The sequence below is a fragment of the Dendrobates tinctorius genome, unplaced genomic scaffold, assembly GCF_039654945.1.
Source record: "Dendrobates tinctorius isolate UK_male_01 unplaced genomic scaffold, ASM3965494v1 ptg000046l, whole genome shotgun sequence".
NCBI classification, from domain to species: domain Eukaryota; kingdom Metazoa; phylum Chordata; class Amphibia; order Anura; family Dendrobatidae; genus Dendrobates; species Dendrobates tinctorius.
This window is the reverse complement of record NW_027361714.1, coordinates 72,809,335-72,829,651: the sequence shown is the minus strand read 5'-3', so window position 1 is coordinate 72,829,651 and position 20,317 is coordinate 72,809,335. Positions and strand designations below refer to the sequence as shown.

The following is a 20,317-nucleotide window of genomic DNA, read 5'->3' as shown; positions in this document are numbered from 1 at the left end:
TACTGCATGTTACATGGCTGTTAGACAGCCTCAACACATGCGAGGACTGCCTAACAAACAGGTAATCCTCACATGTGTTGCGGCTGCCTAACAGCCACGAGTCATACAACCGCAGGGTTCGAACATATTATTCGAGCACGTCCGAGATACTTAGTTAACACCTGAGCATGCTCTTATAAGTCGATATTCAAGCACGCTCGCTTATCATTTAAATCTATATATCTATTATCCATGGATCTCAAAGTAAAAAACCGTGAACTGATAAATCACCCTATACAATATCCAAGGTAGTTTACATAATCAAATTGCATGAGATATATACAAGTTCACATAGCATTAATGATAAATTGGTGATTCAATCTGTAGCTTTACATCAAGAACAAAATGATCATTGTTTAAATTTAGCATGCCCGATCTTTCTTCCCCCAATATCCTCTGTCAGAGGAGACTTAGGAGGTCTCCGTACACATTTCATGATTGTCTCTTCTTGATAAAATTGGTTAGTTCAGCTGATTTGAATCTAATGTGTATGGGGCCTTTTTTGACTCCTATAGTCATCCTTCTACTCACAGGTGTATTTTTGGAGATGGAAAGAATAGTTAAGGATGAAGGAACTTATCTAAATATTACATTACACAAAGTACCATTGAGTCCATAGTACAAATCCCTGCAAATGTATAAAGTCTGTATAGTTGGCATGAATCATATTTTACTGTATGGCAAATGAATTGTTAATATATTTATGTATTTTACTCATTTATATAGCTCCACTAATTCCACAGCACTTTACAGACATTATTGACACTTTCCCCATCAGGGCTCACAATCTAAATTCCCTATCAGTGTGTCTTTGGAATGTGGGAGGAAACCGGAGTACTCGGAGGAAACCCACGCAAACAAGGGGAGAACATACAAACTCCTTGCAGATGTTGTCCTTGGTGGGATAGAAACCCAGGACCCCAGAGCTGCAAGGCTGCAGTGCTATCCACTAAGCCTCCGTGCGGCCCATCACGACAACCTTCATACTATACTAATTTGCACCAAACATTTAATGAACCATTTCACAAATAAATCATGTTATTTTGGCTGCACTTGTGATCAATGATTGTGCCACGCTAACATATATCGGTACTCATAAATCTACAGTAAATATCGTTCATACCTTAAATCCTTCAGGCACGCCACCAACATAAAATACTGTGTTTTCAGGTTCGAGATCAAGCAAAGAATCACTCCCAGCAGCCTCTCCCTTCTTAATGAATTTCTCCTCAGCTGTACTGCTCTCACTAGGTATAGTTAAAAGAACTTTGCCATGTCTCCCCAATCTGTGAGAAAGAGTTAATATTAGTATCATATCATGGTATGATAAATATCACAGTAATAACAAGTATTTTTCCTTAATTTAATTGTAAAGTATAACTCATTCAATTCACTTCTGTATAAATTTTATTAAAATAAAATCTGTGCATAAAATTACAGACAAGCATAAGCTGATGGGCTGTGATGCCTGTCTGTAATTCTATGTGGCCGTGAAGAAGGCCATGTGAGCGAAACGTTGGCCCTATTTTCTGCACAGTCCTACTTGCTGATGCTATGAAATCAATGCTTCTTTTTTTGTTTGAATCAGGAGAGCTATGGTTTCTCTGCGCCGATTGGATATATCTACCATTGCGCACCCAATCAATTTCACTGTAGAGTGCCTACCATTTCCTTCCATTATTATATCGAAGCATAAAAAGGGACATGGCTTCTGCATGGGGGCACAGATGATTCACTATTACTACATGGAGTAGGAAAGGGGTGTGGTGCACTGTTATTTGTGGGGCACAAAATTGGTGTATGGAAAAGGAGAGTTGGAATTATTATTGTGTACAGCATTAAGGACTTTATTGAGAGATGGTTAAGATCGCTGAAACATTACTGTGGGTTACATTATGTAGAAATAAGACATGGATGGAAGAATTTTCATGGCATTGTGGCCAAGATGGAGAAGAACAGGGGTAATGAATAATTACAATGGAGGAAATCACCAGTGAGGTACTGGATTTATCTGTACATTATAGTAAAAATGCATATGGGTAGAGGTGGGGGTCCAGAGGCAAAAGTTCCACTGGGGTCCATAGGGTCCTATTATTCCCCTGCATATGTTATGAATTCCTGAAGGATGTTACTTATTGGCATTCATTAGATGGGCATTGTTGGAATCTAAGATTACTTGGGGCATTTGATTAGAAATACTGCATGCTCTGGAAATATATACGGTACTCAATAATTCTCAGATGAACTATCAGTAGGACTTATAGCATCCACATCAGTCTTAATTTTGAGGTAGAATGATTATTGGGTGACAGGTTAAATTAAGACACATACTTCATGCTCTGTTGGAAGAAGTAGCTATGTGAATTAACTTAACTGTGTTTTTTCCATACATCTTTTATTATTCCTTGTTTGTATAGTATTGTGCATTTGTTGGGTTTGTTACCTTTCTATTTTCAGTAGACTGAAGTATGACGGCCATGTACTGACAGGCTTGGAGTCCAATGGAATCTCCACATCTCCTTTTCCCAGGTTGTACACATACACAAGATTGTTGCGCTTAATTGCTAGGCCCATGTAATCTGACTTGGCCTGCAAAAATGTAAGTAGATAAGTAAAGGTAATAAAAAGTCTTAATAATTCATTCAAAGTAAGTCACAGAATTCACATTCTCATCAAATAAATCAGAAGCAAAATGGTAAGGTCTCATAATAAAACATTTTGACAGGCCATCAACATTCGTTTTAATTTTTTTTCAGTTCATGACAAATTCCTGTTCTGATGCATCCTATATTCAGTTTATAGTTCGGCTGTCAGAGGTAACAGTGCAAGTGACTCAATGACCATGCTTCTTCCTTTGATTGTTAGCATTTTCATGATATGAAAGAGATATTTTTTGCAGTCATATGTCCTTCCACATCAATGGTCAGATTTGAAGTTCTTCTCTTCAAGGTGGAGGTGCTGCCATGTAACAACTATACTATAGTCTCCATGGTCTATTCATTCAATGGTTAATGCAATTTTATTAATGGGGTCATCTGGGATAAACGTTTAGCTAAAGGATTCCAAATAGAGTTGTTACTCATCCTCCCAGAACTCTAGTGATGCCTCTCCTGTGGTCATTCTTGGTAGATTGTTGAGGTGACATCATAAGCGCATGTGACCGCTGCAGCCAATCATTGGGCTTAGTGGCTCGGTCATGTGCTTATCTACCAATAACAGAAACGTGGCAAGAAGGCAGCACAGGATCTTATTGAGGGTGAATAACGCTTTTGTTTATTATTTTACACATTTAGATGCCATTGGTTGACTAAATGTTTGTGGAAGACATTCAGTATTTGAAAACATGCAAATTACAACCTTTAAAGTGCTACTAAACTTTTGAAACTTTTTTAAAGACTTTCAAAAGACCACTTAAAAGTGTACAGCACAGTTTATAGAAGTAAACAGCTCTTACCTGAGCATGGTCACAAAGTGGAGTACGGACTCAATAGAAAGTCTAAGGCCATGACTCATTAAAACTGGGGTTTCATATATTAGTCTTAAAGAGGGGTGAGAGGAAATAAGATGCTCAGAGTTCATTAAAAGGTGTACGACACTTAATGAAATTGGTGTATCGTGCGCCTCCATGTCCCTCATCAGCAATGTTACTCCAGTAAGGGACTATTGATGAATTTGATGGGTGGGTATATCCACGCCATAACCCACCCTGTTGTGAGTTCATTTTCCCCTTCACCATTGAGGTCTGATGAACTCCCTCTTCTGGTGAAGGAAGGTAGTGAGGCTGATTACCAAGCACCTGAGCAGGATGATGATGACTGGGTGACTGGAATTGCTGACTGGATATAAGGCAGCCAACGCCCTTCTGCCTTGCTGGTGATTTCTCAGAGGGATTCTAGGAGACCAGTCTGATTCCTGCTCCTCAAAAGCTAAGTTTTCTGCTCTGCTTTTTGCATTTGTGTTTTGGTTTTGTTTTGCCTTGTTTTTCTGGATTTCTGCCATTCCCTGCTGGGGTGAGCTGAATTCCTTTTTGCTCTGTCTTCAGAAAATACCTGAGTACTGATATAGTCTTTTTGAAGCCTAGCGTCTTCAGGGTTTTTTTCCCTATCAGTCTGTTGGCTCTTGTTTTGATAGGGTTTTGGCGGATTGCAGACAGCAGCTTTTCTATCCTGTCCCATTTAGTTAGCTTGGGCCCCATCATTTGCTCAGCCTATCTTTCTATCTGTGTGAGTGTTTTTTCATCTTGCTTCACTGTCATTATATGTTGGGGGCTGCCTATTGCTTTGGGGTCTGCTCTGGGGCAGTTTAGATTTCCCTTTCTGACTTTAGGCATTTAGTTCTCCGGCTGTGATCGAGGGGTCTAGGGCACCGTAGGAACCCCCCACGGCTACTGCTAGTTGTTGTTGATAGGTTCAGGGGTCTGCAATCCGATAGCTGCCAACTTCTCTGGTTTTCTGGACTTAGCTAGTATTTCTGTTTTTGCCTCCTACGGTGACTCAATCATAACAGAATCACCAGCCATACCGCAGATCCTAGGGTACTCAATAGCAGGAAAGAATTGTAAAAAAAAAAAAAAAAAAAGGTGTGTATATTTTTTCCTCTATATCTCTGAGGCCGTAGGGGGAATTTTTTTCTCTCTCAATGGAGATAAAGCAATTGTTTGATCGTGTGGAGCAGCTCGCTGCGGAAGTGCGGGGAATTTCCACCTACCTTGCTCATTCACATGCTGCTGAACCAAAGATCCCTACTCCTGATGTGTTTTTTGGGGATCGGTCTAAATTTTTGAATTTCAAAAATAATTGTAAATTATTTTTTGCCTTAAAGCCTAACTCGTCAGGGAGCTCCGCGCATTGGGTTAAAATTGTCATCTCTTTGCTGCTTGGCGATCCCCAGGATTGGGCGTTTTCTTTGAAACCAGATGATCCTATTCTAACTAATGTGAATGCATTTTTTCAAGCCTTGGGGTTGTTGTATGACGAACCTAATGCTATTGATCAGGCTGAAAAGACCCTGTTGGCATTGAGCCAGGGTCGAGATTCTGCAGAATTGTACTGTCAAAAATTCCGAAAGTGGGCGGTCCTTACTACCTGGAATGATAATGCCTTGGCAGCTCTCTTTCGGAAGGGTTTGTCAGAAGCCGTAAAAGATATTATGGTGGGATTTCCTGTTCCCTCTGGTCTTGACGATTCTATGTCATTAGCCATTTAGGTTGATCGGCGTTTATGTGAACGCAAGACTGCACGAGAGGTGTTGTCACCGGTTGAACAAGTGTCTGAACCTATGCAATGTGATAGAGTTTTGTCCAGGGAGCAACGTCAGGAGTTCAGAAGGCGTAATAAGCTGTGTTTTTTTGTGGAGATGCCTTGCATATTATTTCTGTCTGTCCTAAACGAGAGAAAAGTTTTGCACACACGTTTTCTGTGGATGGTGTTCAACCTAAGTTTCTTCTGGCAATTACTCTGATCTGCTCCCTGTCCACATTTTCCGCCAAGGCTTTTGTGGATTCGGGAGCAGCCCTGAACCTAATGGACTTGGATTTTGCTAAACGTTGTGGATTTCTGATGACACCTCTGCGGACGCCTATCCCTTTGAGGGGGATTGATGCTACTCCTTTGGCGAAAAATAAACCTCAGTTTTGGGCCCAGGTGGTAATGCGGGTCGCCCCAGACCATCAAGAAAATTGCAGATTTTTGGTGTTGCATAATTTGCATGATACCATTGTTCTGGGGTTTCCCTGATTGCAAATTCATAATCCAGTTTTGGATTGGAAATCTGTGTCTGTGGTGAGTTGGGGTTGTCGGTGTGCCCTTAGTGAGGCTCCGTTTTTTTCCACCTCTCCTCAGTCGCATGATGTTCCTGACTATTTGGTGGACTTTTATGATGTATTTAGTGAGAATGAGTCTGCGTCTTTGCCTCCTCATAGGAGTTATGACAGTGCAATTGAGTTGAGCCCTGGGTGTAAATTTCCCAAGGGTCGACTTTTCAATTTATCTGTACCCGAGCACGAGGCTATGCGATCTTATATTAAGGAGTCGTTGGAGAAGGGTCATATTAGACCATCCTCTTCACCCTTGGGTGCTGGTTTTTTTTTCGTGGCCAAGAAAGATGGTTCATTAAGGCCTTGTATTGACTATCGTTCCCTCAACAAAATTACTGTTAAATATAAGTATCCGTTACCCCTGATTTCTGATCTATTCTCCAGAGTTAAAGGTGCTTGCTGGTTTACCAAGCTTGACCTCAGGGGGGCGTATAATCTTATCCGCATGAAGCATGGGGATGAATGGAAGACGGCGTTTAATACTCCGGAGGGACATTTTGAGTACCTGGTGATGCCTTTTGGGCTCACTAATGCCTCTTCTGTCTTCCAGTGCTTCATGAACGACATTTCCGGGACTTTGTGGATACATTTTTGATTATCTATCTGGATGATATTTTGATCTTCTCCAAGGATTGGGATTCTCATGTGGAACATGTTCGGACTGTGTTCCGGATCTTGAGGGAGAATTCCCTGTATGTCAAAGGATCGAAATGCCTTTTTGGGGTACAGAAGATTTCATTTTTGGGATTTATTTTGTCTCCGTCAACTATTGAAATGGACCCGGCCAAGGTACAGGCCATTTATGATTGGGTTCAGCCCACTTCTTTGAAGGCCCTCCAGAAGTTTTTGGGTTTTGCTAATTTTTATCGGAAATTTATAGCAATATTTTCTAGTATTGCCAAGCCATTGACTGATCTGACTAAGAAGGGTGCTGATGTGTTGAATTGGTCTCCAGAGGCTGTTTCTTCCTTTCAGGAGCTGAAGCGAAGATTCACTTCTGCCCCGGTTTTGCGGCAACCTGATGTCTCACTCCCGTTCCAGGTAGAGGTGGACGCTTCTGAGATTGGTGCAGGAGCTGTTTTGTCCCAAAAGGATCCTGTAACATCTAACATGAATCCCTGTGCTTTCTTTTCCCGAAAGTTCTCTCCATCTGAACGTAACTATGATGTGGGGAATCGGGAACTGTTAGCCATGAAATGGGCATTTGAGGAGTGGAGACATTGGTTGAAGGGAGCTAAACGTCAAGTCGTGGTCCTCACTGACCACAAGAATTTGATTTACCTGGAGTCGGCCAAACGCTTGAACCCTAGACAGGCTAGGTGGGCCTTGTTTTTTACACGTTTTGATTTTGTGGTCTCTTTTCTTCCTGGCACTAAGAATGTCAAGGCTGACGCTCTCTCTAGGAGCTTCTTTGCTGATTCTCCTGTGGTGACCAAGCCTGCTACCATCTTAGGCGAAGGGGTAGTTCTTTCTGCCATCTCGCCCGATTTGAGACGTGCTCTGGAAGAGTTCCAGGAGGACAAACCTGAGCGTTGTCCCAGTGGAAAGTTGTATGTTCCTGACCAGTGGAAGAAGAGAGTGATGTCTGAAGTTCATTGCTCTGCATTGGCTGGTCATCCAGGTATTTTTGGTACTAGAGATCTGGTGAGTCGGTCTTTTTGGTGGCCCGCCTTGTCTTGTGATGTCAGGAATTTTGTGCAGTCCTGTGGGACTTGCTCCCGGTCTAAACCTTGTTCTCGCTCTAGTGGGTTGTTGATGCCTTTGCCGGTCCCCAGGAGGCCATGGACCCATATTTCAATGGATTTCATCTCTGATATGCCTGTCTCTCAGAAAATGACTGTTATTTGGGTGATTTGTGATAGGTTCTCTAAGATGGTTCATCTTGTACCACTCCCTAAGTTGCTATCTTCCTCTGAGTTGGTGCCCCTGTTTTTGCAACAGGAGGTTCGCTTGCACGGGATTCCTGAGAACATTGTATCTGACAGAGGAGTTCAGTTTGTGTCTTGATTTTGGAGGACTTTCTGTTCCAAGCTGGGAATTCAGTTGTCCTTCTCCTCTGCTTTTCACCCTCAGACCAATGGGCAGACGGAGAGAACAAACCAGACCTTGGAGTCGTATTTGAGATGTTTTATTTCCGCTGATCAGGATGATTGGGTTTCATTTTTGCCCTTGGCCGAATTTGCTTTAAATAATAGAGCTAGTTCTTCCACTTTGATGTCACCTTTTTTTTGTAACTTTGGGTTTCATCCTCGATTTTCTTCAGGGCAGGTGGAGCCTTCTGCCTGCCCAGGTGTTGACACTGTGGTGGGGAGAATGCACCAGATCTGGGACCAAGTGGTGGATAAATTATCTCTCTCCCAGGAAAAGGCCCAGCGGTTTTCCAACCGACATAGGACCATTGGTCCCCAGTTTAAGGTTGGTGATATGGTTTGGTTATCATCAAAAAATATCGCTATGAAGGTGGCTTCTCCTAAGTTTAAGCCTAGATTTATTGGACCTTACAAGATTTTGGAGATTATTAATCCGGTCTCTTTTCGTTTGGCTCTTCCTGTCACATTTAAAATCCATAATGTGTTTCATAAGTCCTTGTTGAAGAGGTTTGTTGAACCAGTTGTTCCTGGGGTGGCACCTCCGGACCCTGTATTGGTTGAAGGTAACATGAAATATGAGATAGAGAAGATACTGGATTCCCGTCTGGCTAGAAGGAGACTACAGTATTTGGTTAAGTGGAAGGGTTATGGTCAGGAGGATAATTCCTGGGTCTCTGCCTCTGATATTCATGCCAAAAGATTGGTGCGTGCCTTTCATCGGGCTCACCCTGATCGCCCTGGTGGCATGGATGAGGGTTCGGTGACCCCTCCTCAAGGGGGAGGTACTGTTGTGAGTTCATTTTCCCCTTCACCATTGAGGTCTGATGAACTCCATCTTCTGGTGAAGGAAGGTAGTGAGGCTGATTACCAAGCACCTGAGCAGGATGATGATGAATGGGTGACTGGAATTGCTGACTTGATATAAGGCAGCCGACGCCCTTCTGCCTTGCTGGTGATTTCTCAGAGGGATTCTTGGAGACCAGTCTGATTCCTGCTCCTCAAAAGCTAAGTTTTCTGCTCTGCTTTTTGCATTTGTGTTTTGGTTTTGTTTTGCCTTGTTTTTCTGGATTTCTGCCATTCCCTGCTGGGGTGAGCTGAATTCCTTTTTGCTCTGTCTTCAGAAAATACCTGAGTACTGATATAGTCTTTTTGACGCCTAGCGTCTTCAGGGCTTTTTTCCCTATCACTCTGTTGGCTCTTGTTTTGATAGGGTTTTGGTGGATTGAAAACAGCAGCTTTTCTATCCTGTCCCATTTAGTTAGCTTGGGCCCCATCATTTGCTCAGCCTATCTTTCTATCTGTGTGTGTTTTTTCATCTTGCTTCACCGTCATTATATGTTGGGGGCTGCCTATTGCTTTGGGGTCTGCTCTGGGACAGTTTAGATTTCCCTTTCTGTCTTTAGGCTATTTAGTTCTCCGGCTGTGATCGAGGGGTCTAGCGCACCGTAGGAACCCCCCACGGCTACTGCTAGTTGTTGTTGATAGGTTCAGGGGTCTGCAATCCGATAGCTGCCAACTTCTCTGGTTTTCTGGACTTAGCTAGTATTTCTGTTTTTGCCTCCTACGGTGACTCATTCATAACACCACCCTCCTCCTCAGCTTTGCCCATTTTGGCATAGCTGGAAAAAACTGGTGTGTAAAAGCCAAAAGTTGCAAAAAAATTTACGCAACTCAGCGTCAATCAAAAATATTTTTACTTTTCAAAGTGTTTTTCTTCACTATTCTGATATAATCAATGTGATGAATCAGAGCCTAAGACTTTCTATTAAATCTGTACTTTCTATTGAAGTCAGTCACTTTTTTACTGAACCTGGACACTACTCTATGAAAGGCAGGAGCTGTGCTCTTTGGCCTCCCGAGTTGAGAACTTGTTAGCAGTCTTTTCAGTAAACAGTGGTTGTCTCACTACCCAGGTCGTAACTGATCTAAAGGGAATGATAGTACTAAAAAAAATATACAACATTTTCAAAAATTGAGTTACTCTTTAAGGTAACCTATTGGTAATAAAATATATATTTACTATTGCGCATAAAAAAGATTGTTTCTGAGATGGCCACAAAATATTAGAATGAAAAAATGTTTTCTAGAAATAAGTGAATTAAAAAGTCTTCTGAAAAGAGAGAAAACCTGAATCATGTGATCAGGTTTTGCTGTTTATTTTATTGCGTAGCTCCAGTAGATCTCATACTACAAGCCATGGATATTTTCATCCTAACTTAGTCATTGCAACCAAGAGAAAAACTAGTCAATGGGCACTTACACTTTTGTGCCCCAGATACATAATAAATCTGTCTTGTTGGCGTGGCTCTGGATTTATGTACATGCTGATAGAGGAGTAAGCTTTCAGGTCAGCTACGCTTGTTTTCATGTTCACATTAACTGCTGATTTGCCTTCAAACTTCATTGATACTTGAACCTTGAATGAGAAAGAACACACAGGGTCAATACAGGGCTGAAATAGGAACATCTTAGTTTGACCATCAGGGAATTTGTAATTATACAAAGCAATTATCAATACACATTTGCAGTTCTCATCCTCCCAAATACATTAACAAGTAGTAATGTACTTATTTATTGATTGTATGTTCTTTGGAATGGTCACAACCAATATCCTGTTCTTTCGGTAGATCGGTACACATATTTATAACAGTATCACCACAGCGTACATTAACCACAATCACATTCTAGAAAGTACAATAATGCATAAACTTAAATCCAAAGGTAATAAAGGAAAACATTGGCAGTGCTGCGTCTAAGAATATGTGATTTTAGAGTCAAGATTTCCGTCTCTAGGGGTTAATCTTACAAGCAGATTGGTGCACAAATCTCTTTAGAAAGTAATAGACATGAAAGTTGTGCAAGGAAACAAGATGGCACGTACCAATGCTTCCAAAAACTTTTCCTTTATTCCATCTTCATTAAAAGCAGAATGAAGCTTTTTTGTATCTATATATATATATAATTGTCTTATCATGTCTGTCTGTAACCAAAATCCTGCGTCGCTGATTGGTCGCGGCAGTTAGGCCGTGACCAATCAGCGACAGTCGCATAGTCGTCGCGGCAACACAGCCGCATCGCTTATTGTACAGGCACATTACAGCCATTAAAGGCATCACTGCTGCGTCGCTCATTACACAGGCACAGTCCTGTACATATACAATACATTAGGTAAGAGCAGAACAGTGACTGCTGCTCTGGGTGCAACAGGAGTATATTAGGTAACAGCAGAACAGTGACTGCAGATCTGGGTGTAACTGGAATACAATACATTAGGTAACAGTAGAACAGTGACTGCAGCGCTAAGTGTAACTTGTGTACAATACATTAGGTAAGTGCAGAAAAGTGACTGCAGCTCTGGGTGCAACAGGAGTATATTAGGTAACAGCAGAACAGTGACTGCAGCTCTGGGTGTAACTTGTGTACAATACATTAGGTAAGAGCAGAAAAGTGACTGCAGCTCTGGGTGTAACTGGAGTACAATACATTAGGTAAGATCTGAACAGTGACTGCAGCTCTGGCTGTAACTAGATTACAATACATTAGGTAAAAGCAGAACAGTGACTGCAGCTCTGGGAGTAACTGGAGTACAATACATTAGGTAACAGCAGAACAGTGACTGCAGATATGGGTGTAACTGGAGTACAATACATTAGGTAACAGCAGAACAGTGACTGCAGCTCTGGGTGTAACTGGAGTATACTACATTAGGTAACAGCAGAACAGAGACTGCAGCTCTGGGTGTAACAGGAGCACATTAGGTAACAGCAGAACAGAGACTGCAGCTCTGGGTGTAACAGGAGTACATTAGGTAACAGCAGAACAGTGACTGCAGATCTGGGTGTAACTGGAGTACACTACATTAGGTAACAGCAGAACAGTGACTGCAGCTCTGGGTGTAACAGGAGTACATTAGGTAACAGGAGAACAGTGACTGCAGATCTGGGTGTAACTGGAGTACAATACATTAGGTAACAGCCGAACAGTGACTGCAGCTCTGGGTGTAACTTGAGTACAATACATTTGGTAAGATCTGAACAGTGACTGCAGCTCTGGCTGTAACAGGAGTATAATATATTAGGTAAGAGCAGAATGGTGACTGCAGCTCTGGGTGTAACAGGAGTATAATACACTAGATGGTGCCCCGATTCTATCGCATCAGGTATTTTAGTGTCTCTGTTAAAATAAAAAATAGTTATATACTCACCTTCCAACGGCCCCCGGACTCTGTCCCTCCTCTCACCACGCGCCCGGCATCTTCCAGTACCAGTAATGCTTAGCGAGAAGGGCTGAAGATGACGTCACTCTTGCGAGAGCGCGACGTCATCAGCGGTGTTTCGCACAAAGCTTTACTGGAACCGGAAGATGCCGGGAGCGTAGAGAAAGATTCCGGGGGTCGTCGGAAGATGAGTATATAACTATTTTTTATTTTAACAGAGACTCTAGAATACCTGATGCGATAGAATCGGGCCACCATCTAGTATATGATAGGGAGCTGGAGCCTAGAGGTGACAGACGTTTCGCTTTACATATGCTTCAATTGGGGTCAGTTGACATATACGAAATGCCAAACGTCCATCACCTCTGGGCTCCAGCTCCTTCCTCGGTATACAAAACTTTTACATACTGGTTTGAATGAAGACAGAGTTTTTAGAAGCATTGATGAGTGCCAGTGACTTTTATAAAGAGAAAGCCTACTGACAATCAGTCTGGTGATGCGGTGAACCGAAGCCGCTCTAGATATCACCCCAGAGACTTCACATCCATAGAAATGATGTGTGACTTTAATGCAATGAGCAACCACAATCCATAGGTATCTCAGTAACAGGAGATCAATTGGTGCAAAACACCCTACCTTACTGGCTATGCTTCTTGTCTGAGCAATCAGCTCACGGATACGGTTAATACTGGATGAGATGTTATTAGAAGGGACTTTGTGCTCTACAGTACGCAGCTTATTCAAGAGTAATGGCATCACTTCTATCAAGTTCTTAACTGAAATAAAACACAAGGACAATTACACTAAGTATACAAATTCCACCTGGAAAACAATGCATACTATAGATACTAATCTATCTACAATGTGTCTAGAAGGCAAGAACCAAAAAGTACCCAGAATACAGTCACTGCAGCAGAGACAGCCCTTAAAAGGAGTCTCTGGTTTTATAAAAATAAAGGTCAAACGGGCTGCCTGATTCCTCCCCCTCCCCCCTCAAAATCACAAAAAATACACTTTTTTTTTCAGGATATGTAATAAATAAGAATAAATTAAGATTTACTCATCAGGCCCAGGAAGTGATGATGCCTCATACTTCTGTCTCCTGACAGCCGATGCCTGTTATTGGCTGTAGCAGTCAGGTGACTGGCCAGTGATGTCATTTGATGCATACCCAATATTGTCTTGTTTCAGTCACCTGATTGCGGCAGCAAATCGCAGACCTCTGCAGTCAGGTCAGGTGATCAAAGAATTACATTTGGGTTACTATTTTGCTCCTTTTTTAAAGGGAGCCTATTAGCTGATTCATACTGCCTGCACCAAGGGCAGAATAAATGAGATCAGTCCCACACTGACTTCTCCCTGCCTGTTCCCCTAGACTTAGGGGTGTCCCCACAATGGCAGAGACCTGTCAGACTAGTTGTGCAGATGGGAAAAAGCCAACGGGGACCTGCCTCTTGGATTTGTCACCTCGTCACTGACTGCTCTTTCAACCACGTTCTTTTCTGACACAGGATCCAAGGGGTAACGTTTCTCCTTGCGGAGAAGGACATGTCAAGATGAGGAGATTTTAAAGCCGCAATGCTCCTCTGGGAAATATGCAAATTGTCTCTGCAGAGACCGGTGACCGGTCTGCAAACCCTGTCTTATGAGGAAAGGTTGCAGGATTTGGGAATGTTTAGTTTGCAAAAGAGAAGACTGAGAGGAGACTTAATAGCTGTCTACAAATATCTAAAGGGCTGTCACATTGTAGAAGGATCAACTTTATTCTCATTTGCACAAGGAAAGACTAGAAGCAATGGGATGAAACTGAATGGGAGGAGACACAGATTAGATATTAGAAAAAACTTTTTGACAGTTAGAGTGATCAATGAGTGGAACAGGCTGCCACGAGAAGTGGTGAGTTCTCCTTCAATGGAAGTCTTCAAACAGAGGCTGGACAGACATCTGACTGGGATGATTTAGCGAATCCTGCTTTGAGCAGGGGGTTGGACCAGATGGCCCAGGAGGTCCCTTCCAACTCTACGATTCTATGATTCTATGATTCTATGAGAGGAAGAGGACTAGAACTCTAGTGCCACCTATAGGAAGTAGCAATCCTAGAAGTTATTGCTGACCCTTTAACAAGCCTTGTCACATGACTTAGGATAAAAGCCAAAACCAAAATCTAAGTTTGCAGACACTGTGTTTTTGGATACTGCCCCTCGTCAGTGCAATGTGTGAGATCTGCTTTGGCTGGGTGATAGGTGTCTGACAAGGATCCAAGGGGTAACATTTCTCCATGCGGAGCATTAGGGCTTAAAAATCTCCTCACCTCGGCATGTCAGGCTTGGCATGTCACTCGCCACAAGGAGAAAAATGGTTCGGGCACCATGTATCAGCCGACAGGTTCCCTTTTAAACCTCTATATTTCCTAACTGAGGCTATAAGTACATTTATAGCTTGCCTATGCCCATTTTTAGCTCCATTTTTTTTTTTTTTAACATACGCAAATGTTGGCACAATCTTAGATATGACGTTTTAGACTGTGGTGGTATTTTAGAAAGATTTTATTAATGTACATACAATTAGTAGATATCACATGTCCAATGAGATAATTTCTTACCTGTTTCTCCAGCTGCATTCACAACAGAATTGTAAGCGGAAGCATCAAAATCAGAATTACTTAGATTTCCCGCCCACATTTTTGCATTTTTTTCCATTGGGTCAGTCATCTCAGATACTACAACAGTGACATTTAGAGCCTCATCTGCCAAGAGTTTTGACTTTTCAAGACTTTTCCTAGTGCCATCTATTAGAAGAACATATAAACATAATAATTTAGGTAAAACTTTACAGGTACCTATCAGGCCATCTTCACACTTCTGAACTCAACATTTCATAGTAAAATGAGTACTGGTGTGATATGTTGCCTTTAATAGGTAGAGTTGTGAAGACAGTGGGACAAAATGATGACTAGAAGAGAAAAGTGCCTGCTTACCATCATTATCGGCTTTAAGCTGGGCAAGAACATTTGCCAATCTATTATTTAAGGCTGCCTCTCTTAAAGTAACAGTGTTGACATGTTTTTTTGTCTGTGCCAAACCTAAAAAATATAGAATAACAATACATTTAATAATAATAATAATAATACATTTTATTTCTATAGCGCCGACATATTCTGCAGCACTTTACATTTCAGAGGGGACTTGTACAGACAATAGACATTACAGCATAACAATAATCACATAGATCATAACACATACCAAGAGGAATGAGGGCCCTGCTCGCAAGCTTACAAGCTATGCGGAAAAAAAGGGAGACATGAAAGGTGGGTGGTAACAGTTGCCCTGATTGTATGGACCAGCCATAATGTTAAGTGTGTAACAGTACAGATGCAGAGGGCTAATGGATGCATAAAGCATGTGGGAACATGATGCGGGGAACCTGGTTATGGTAAAAACTTTTGACTGTGCTACATAGGGATAGATTAGGTTAATGTGTTGAGGCGGTAGGCCAGTCTGAATAAATGAGTTTTCAGGGCACGCTTAAAATTGTGGGGATTGGGGACTAATTGTATTGACCTGGGAAGTGCATTCCAAAGAATTGGCGCAGCACGTGTATAGTCTTGGAGACGGGAGTGGGAGGTTCTGAATATTGAGGCTGCTAACCTCAGGTCATCATCAGAACGGAGGGCGCGGGTAGGATGGTATACTGAAACAAGGGAGGAGATGTAGGGTGGTGCTGAGCCATGAAGAGCTTTGTGGGTGAGGGTAATAAGTTTGTACTGGATTCTGGAGTGGATGGGTAGCCAGTGTAATGACTGGCACAAGGTAGAGGCATCGGTGTAACGATTGGCGAGGAATATGATCCTGGCAGCAGCATTCAAGACAGATTGGAGGGGGGAGAGTTTGGTAAGAGGGAGACCGATTAGAAGAGAGTTACAATAGTCGAGATGAGAATGAATAAGAGAAACAGTAAGAGTTTTTGCGGCGTCAAAAGTAAGAAAAGGTCGAATTCTAGAAATGTTTTTGAGGTGCAGATAACAAGAGCGAGCCAGTGATCGTATGTGGGGGACAAAGGAAAGCTCGGAGTCAAGTATGACCCCAAGACAGCGGGCATGTTGCTGGGGAGTAATAGTGGAACCACACACGGAAATGGCAATGTCGGGTATAGGTACATTAGTAGCAGGAGGAAACACAAGGAGTTCAGTCATTGACAGGTTCAGTTTCAGATATATAATGAGGACATGCTGTTAGACACAGCGTTTAGACAATCGCCGGTGTTTTCTAGAAAGGCTGGCGTGATGTCAGGAGAAGAAGCGTATAATTGGGTGTCGTCAGCATAGAGATGGTACTGGAAACCAAATCAACTGATTGTTTGACCAATAGGGGCAGTATACAAAGAGAAGAGGAGGGGGCCTAGGACTGATCCTTGAGGAACCCCAACAGTAAGGGGAAAATGAGAGGAGGAGGAGGAGCCAGCAAAAGATACAGTAAAGGAGCGGTCAGAGAGATAGGAGGAGAACCAGGAGAGAATGGTGTCCTTGAGGCCAATGGAATGTAGCATAGTGAGGAGCTGATGATCCACAGTGTCGAATGCTGCAGAGAGATCCAAGAGAATTAGCATGGAGTAATGACCATTTGATTTAGCTGTTAGTAGATCATTAGAGACTTTAGTGAGGGCAGTTTCAGTAGAGTGTAAAGAGCAGAAACCGGATTGGAGAGGGTCGAGAAGAGAGTTATCAAAGAGATAGCGGATAAGACGGGAGTGGACCAGGCGTTCCAGGAGTTTAGAGATGAAGGGAAGATTAGAGACAGGTCTATAGTTAGCAGCACAGTTTTCGTTGAGGGATGGTTTTTTAAGTAGTGGATGTATGACGGCATGCTTAAATGAGGAGGGAAGGATACCAGAAGAGAGAGAGGTTAAATATTTTAGTTAGGTGAGGGATGACAGCAGGGGAAAGGGGCTGGAGTAGATGTGACGGAAATGGGTCACTGGTGCAAGTAGTTGGGTGAGAAGATGCAATGAGCCTGCTTACTTCTTCTGTGACTGGTTCAAAATCAGAGAGTGAGCTAGATGCAGTGGGGGAGGGAGGACAGTGCATGGTATGAGGTGACTGGGAGATAATTTCCTGCCGGATCTGGTCAATTTTTTCTTTGAAGTAATTGGCCAGATCATCAGCTCGAAGCTCCATGGTTGGGGCCTGTACTCTTGGGTTGAGTAGAGAATGAAAAGTGTCAAAGAGATGTTTAGGGTTATTGGACAGTGAGGTGATGAGGGTGTTGAAATAGGTTCATTTTGAGAGGTGAAGGGCAGTGTTGTATGTTCGAAGCATAAACTTATAATGGATGAAATCTTCGGGTAGTTTGGATTTTCTCCACAGACGTTCGGCGCACTTGGAGCACCGCTGCAGGAAACGTGTTTGCAGGGTGTGCCAGGGTTGTCACCGTCTGTGTTGTGGTGTTCTATGTATAGGAGGTGCAAATTCATCCAGGGCACTTTGAAGTGTTTCATTGTAATGCTTCAATGCAGAATCAGAACATGAGATGGAGGAGATAGGGGCCAATGAAGACTGCAAGATCTTCATAAGTTTCTGGGTGTTAATGGCCTGTATGTTTCTATTTAATGACTATAGAAGACAATGGGGCTTTCTAGGTGTCCTCATTAAACTGATCATATAAGTATTTGTATAAACTATAGTCAATATGAATGTGTCTATTTGATGTAAAGCTGTTTTTGAGAATCTTTCATAAGTTGCCAAAGAGTAAGGAATGTTCTAAAATAAAAAAGAAATATTTATCCATTTCTTATTCCTTGAATCCCCCCTTGATTAAGCTCTGGCGGTCCTCACCGATCCTAGAGTGATGATTTCAATCAATGATCAATGCAGGACCGGTAGCTACCACCAGTGTGAAACCTCTGGACAGGTGAGGGATTTCAGATGTAGGTAACACATATTTCTTTAGTTATTAGCATACTCCATACTAGGTTCTCCCTACAGATAGCTGTAAATAATACTCAACAAAGGTTACATGTTTTAATGTTTTAATTAGCAAATAGAATAAAGAAGAGTCAAAAAGAAAATTGTATTATATACCAATTTTTATATCCGCTTTTAGCATATTATCAGTAGATATACAGTTGTGTATCCATTTACCTAGATTGGAGGGGTCCCGCAAGTCCTTAGCTTCAGTCAAGAGTCGGTCATTTTCCTCCTTTTGATAATCAATCTGGTTATTGATAACATCTACAGCCTAGAAGAAATATGACATTTGTAATATGAGGACTATAGGTTAAATATACTGCAGAGAAATAAACTATCCTATTGCCATGTGTGGTTCATATAGCGTTTTCTTTTGCTTAAGTAAAGATTAGCAGGTGAATTAATTAAAATTTGCCTATTGAGAAAGATGAATAAACGTGCCACCAATAACCCCAGGAAGCCACATTCTCACAGACCCGTAATGTTTAGGAACAGGTGTTCAACTGTTCATAGCAGCATCCAGTAGGTAATACTGCTGCTACTTACATCAATTACTCTTTCAGCAGTGCTCCGGGCCAAGACAGATGTCTCGTTGGCTTCCTCAACCAGAGTTAACATTTTCTCATAGACACTGGAGGCATCGATTGCTTTCTGGACCAGTCCATTTGTATCTACACTTTTTAAATCACTGCAGTTATGGAAATGTAGAGTGGAAAGATTAGAACCAGAGGATATACAATATATCACACACATTCTGGCTGTCTTTCTGTCTATGTCTCATATCTGTGGTTCTCTGCGTAGCGCAGTTCACCTAAATACTGCTATTTCATACAAGAACCTTTGCTCAAATTTGGTTCTGGGCTCCACACACATAATACATTCAATACAATATTGCAGCATGATAATATATTGAGGTAAACCGGCTTCGTTTCACATAGATAAATAACATCATCTTGTGACATTTGTGCAAATTTTGAATAAAAGAATCGCCTAGGGCCCATTAATTATTTGCGGTTTTTCAAGTCACTTTTTTTTATTACGGTGTTTAGTCTTCGCTGACATTGTTTGTGCCAAATTCATCAAAATGGTGCACACAATTCATAAATGTTGTGCAAAGTTACAGAAAATATTGTTTTTTTGCGCCTTCAACCTTTTCTTTAATATTTTTTGAAACAAAAACTTGCATGTTTGGCAAAATATTGCAGATTGCTAAAACAAATTCTGGTATACACAAAAACAGTCTTCAGGGGAAAAGTCCCAAATAATGAAGCATGCTAGAACATTTGAAAATCCTAACCTACACCAATACTGGGGACTCTATATACTCTTTTGTTACCTTTCCTGCCCAGTGGCTGTGGTATGATCAGACCATGTCCCTGTACGGTCAGACACAGCCATTACACAGTACACAGCAGGGACACATTTATAAGATTATCTCAGCACATGGACATTTTTTTAAACACATCCAATTGTGGAAATTATTATTATTACAAGATCTATTGATTAAAAAGCATTTGTTCATGGGACAACCCCTTTAACCCCTTCACCCCCAAGGGTGGTTTGCACGTTCATGACCGGGCCAATTTTTACAATTCTGACCACTGTACCTTTATGAGGTCATAACTCTAGAACGCTTCCATGGATCCTGGTGATTCTGACATTGTTTTCTCGTGACATATTGTACTTCATGTTAGTGGTAAAATTTCATTCAAATAACTTGCGTTTATTTGTGAAAAAAACGGAAATTTGGCAAAAATGTTGAAAATTTCGCAATTTTCCAACTTTGAATTTTTATGCCCTTAAATCACAGAGATACGGCACACAAAAAACTTGATAACTAACATTTCCCACATGTTTACTTTACATCAGCACAATTTTGGAACCAAATTTTTTTTTTGTTAGGAAGTTATAAGGGTTAAAAGTTGACCAGCGATTTCTCATTTTTACAACACCATTTTATTTTTAGGACCACATCACATTTGAAGCCACTTTGAGGGGTCTTTTTGATAGAAAATACCCAAAAGTGACACCATTCTAAAAACTGCACCCCTTACGGTGCTCAAAACCACATTCAAGAAGTTTATTAACCCTTTAGGTGCGTCACAGGAATTTTTTTGAATATTTAAAAAAAAAATGAACATCTAACTTTTTTTCACAAAAAAAGTACTTCAGGTTCAATTTTTTTTATTTTACCA

At 41.6% G+C, this 20,317-nt stretch overlaps 1 protein-coding gene across 1 annotated transcript in view; it reads right to left on the bottom strand.

Moving 5' to 3' along the window:
- LAMA4 (laminin subunit alpha 4) overlaps nt 1–20,317 on the bottom strand; it is a 227,737-nt gene that overhangs the window by 50,617 nt on the left and 156,803 nt on the right. The window contains exons 16-23 of the mRNA XM_073575987.1: nt 18,669–18,810; nt 18,297–18,393; nt 15,138–15,242; nt 14,763–14,948; nt 12,797–12,936; nt 10,205–10,360; nt 2,483–2,628; nt 1,163–1,325 (exon numbers count right to left, since the gene is read on the bottom strand). Coding sequence (XP_073432088.1) covers nt 1,163–1,325; nt 2,483–2,628; nt 10,205–10,360; nt 12,797–12,936; nt 14,763–14,948; nt 15,138–15,242; nt 18,297–18,393; nt 18,669–18,810 — 1,135 coding nt within the window. The remainder of the gene's footprint in view (nt 1–1,162; nt 1,326–2,482; nt 2,629–10,204; nt 10,361–12,796; nt 12,937–14,762; nt 14,949–15,137; nt 15,243–18,296; nt 18,394–18,668; nt 18,811–20,317) is intronic.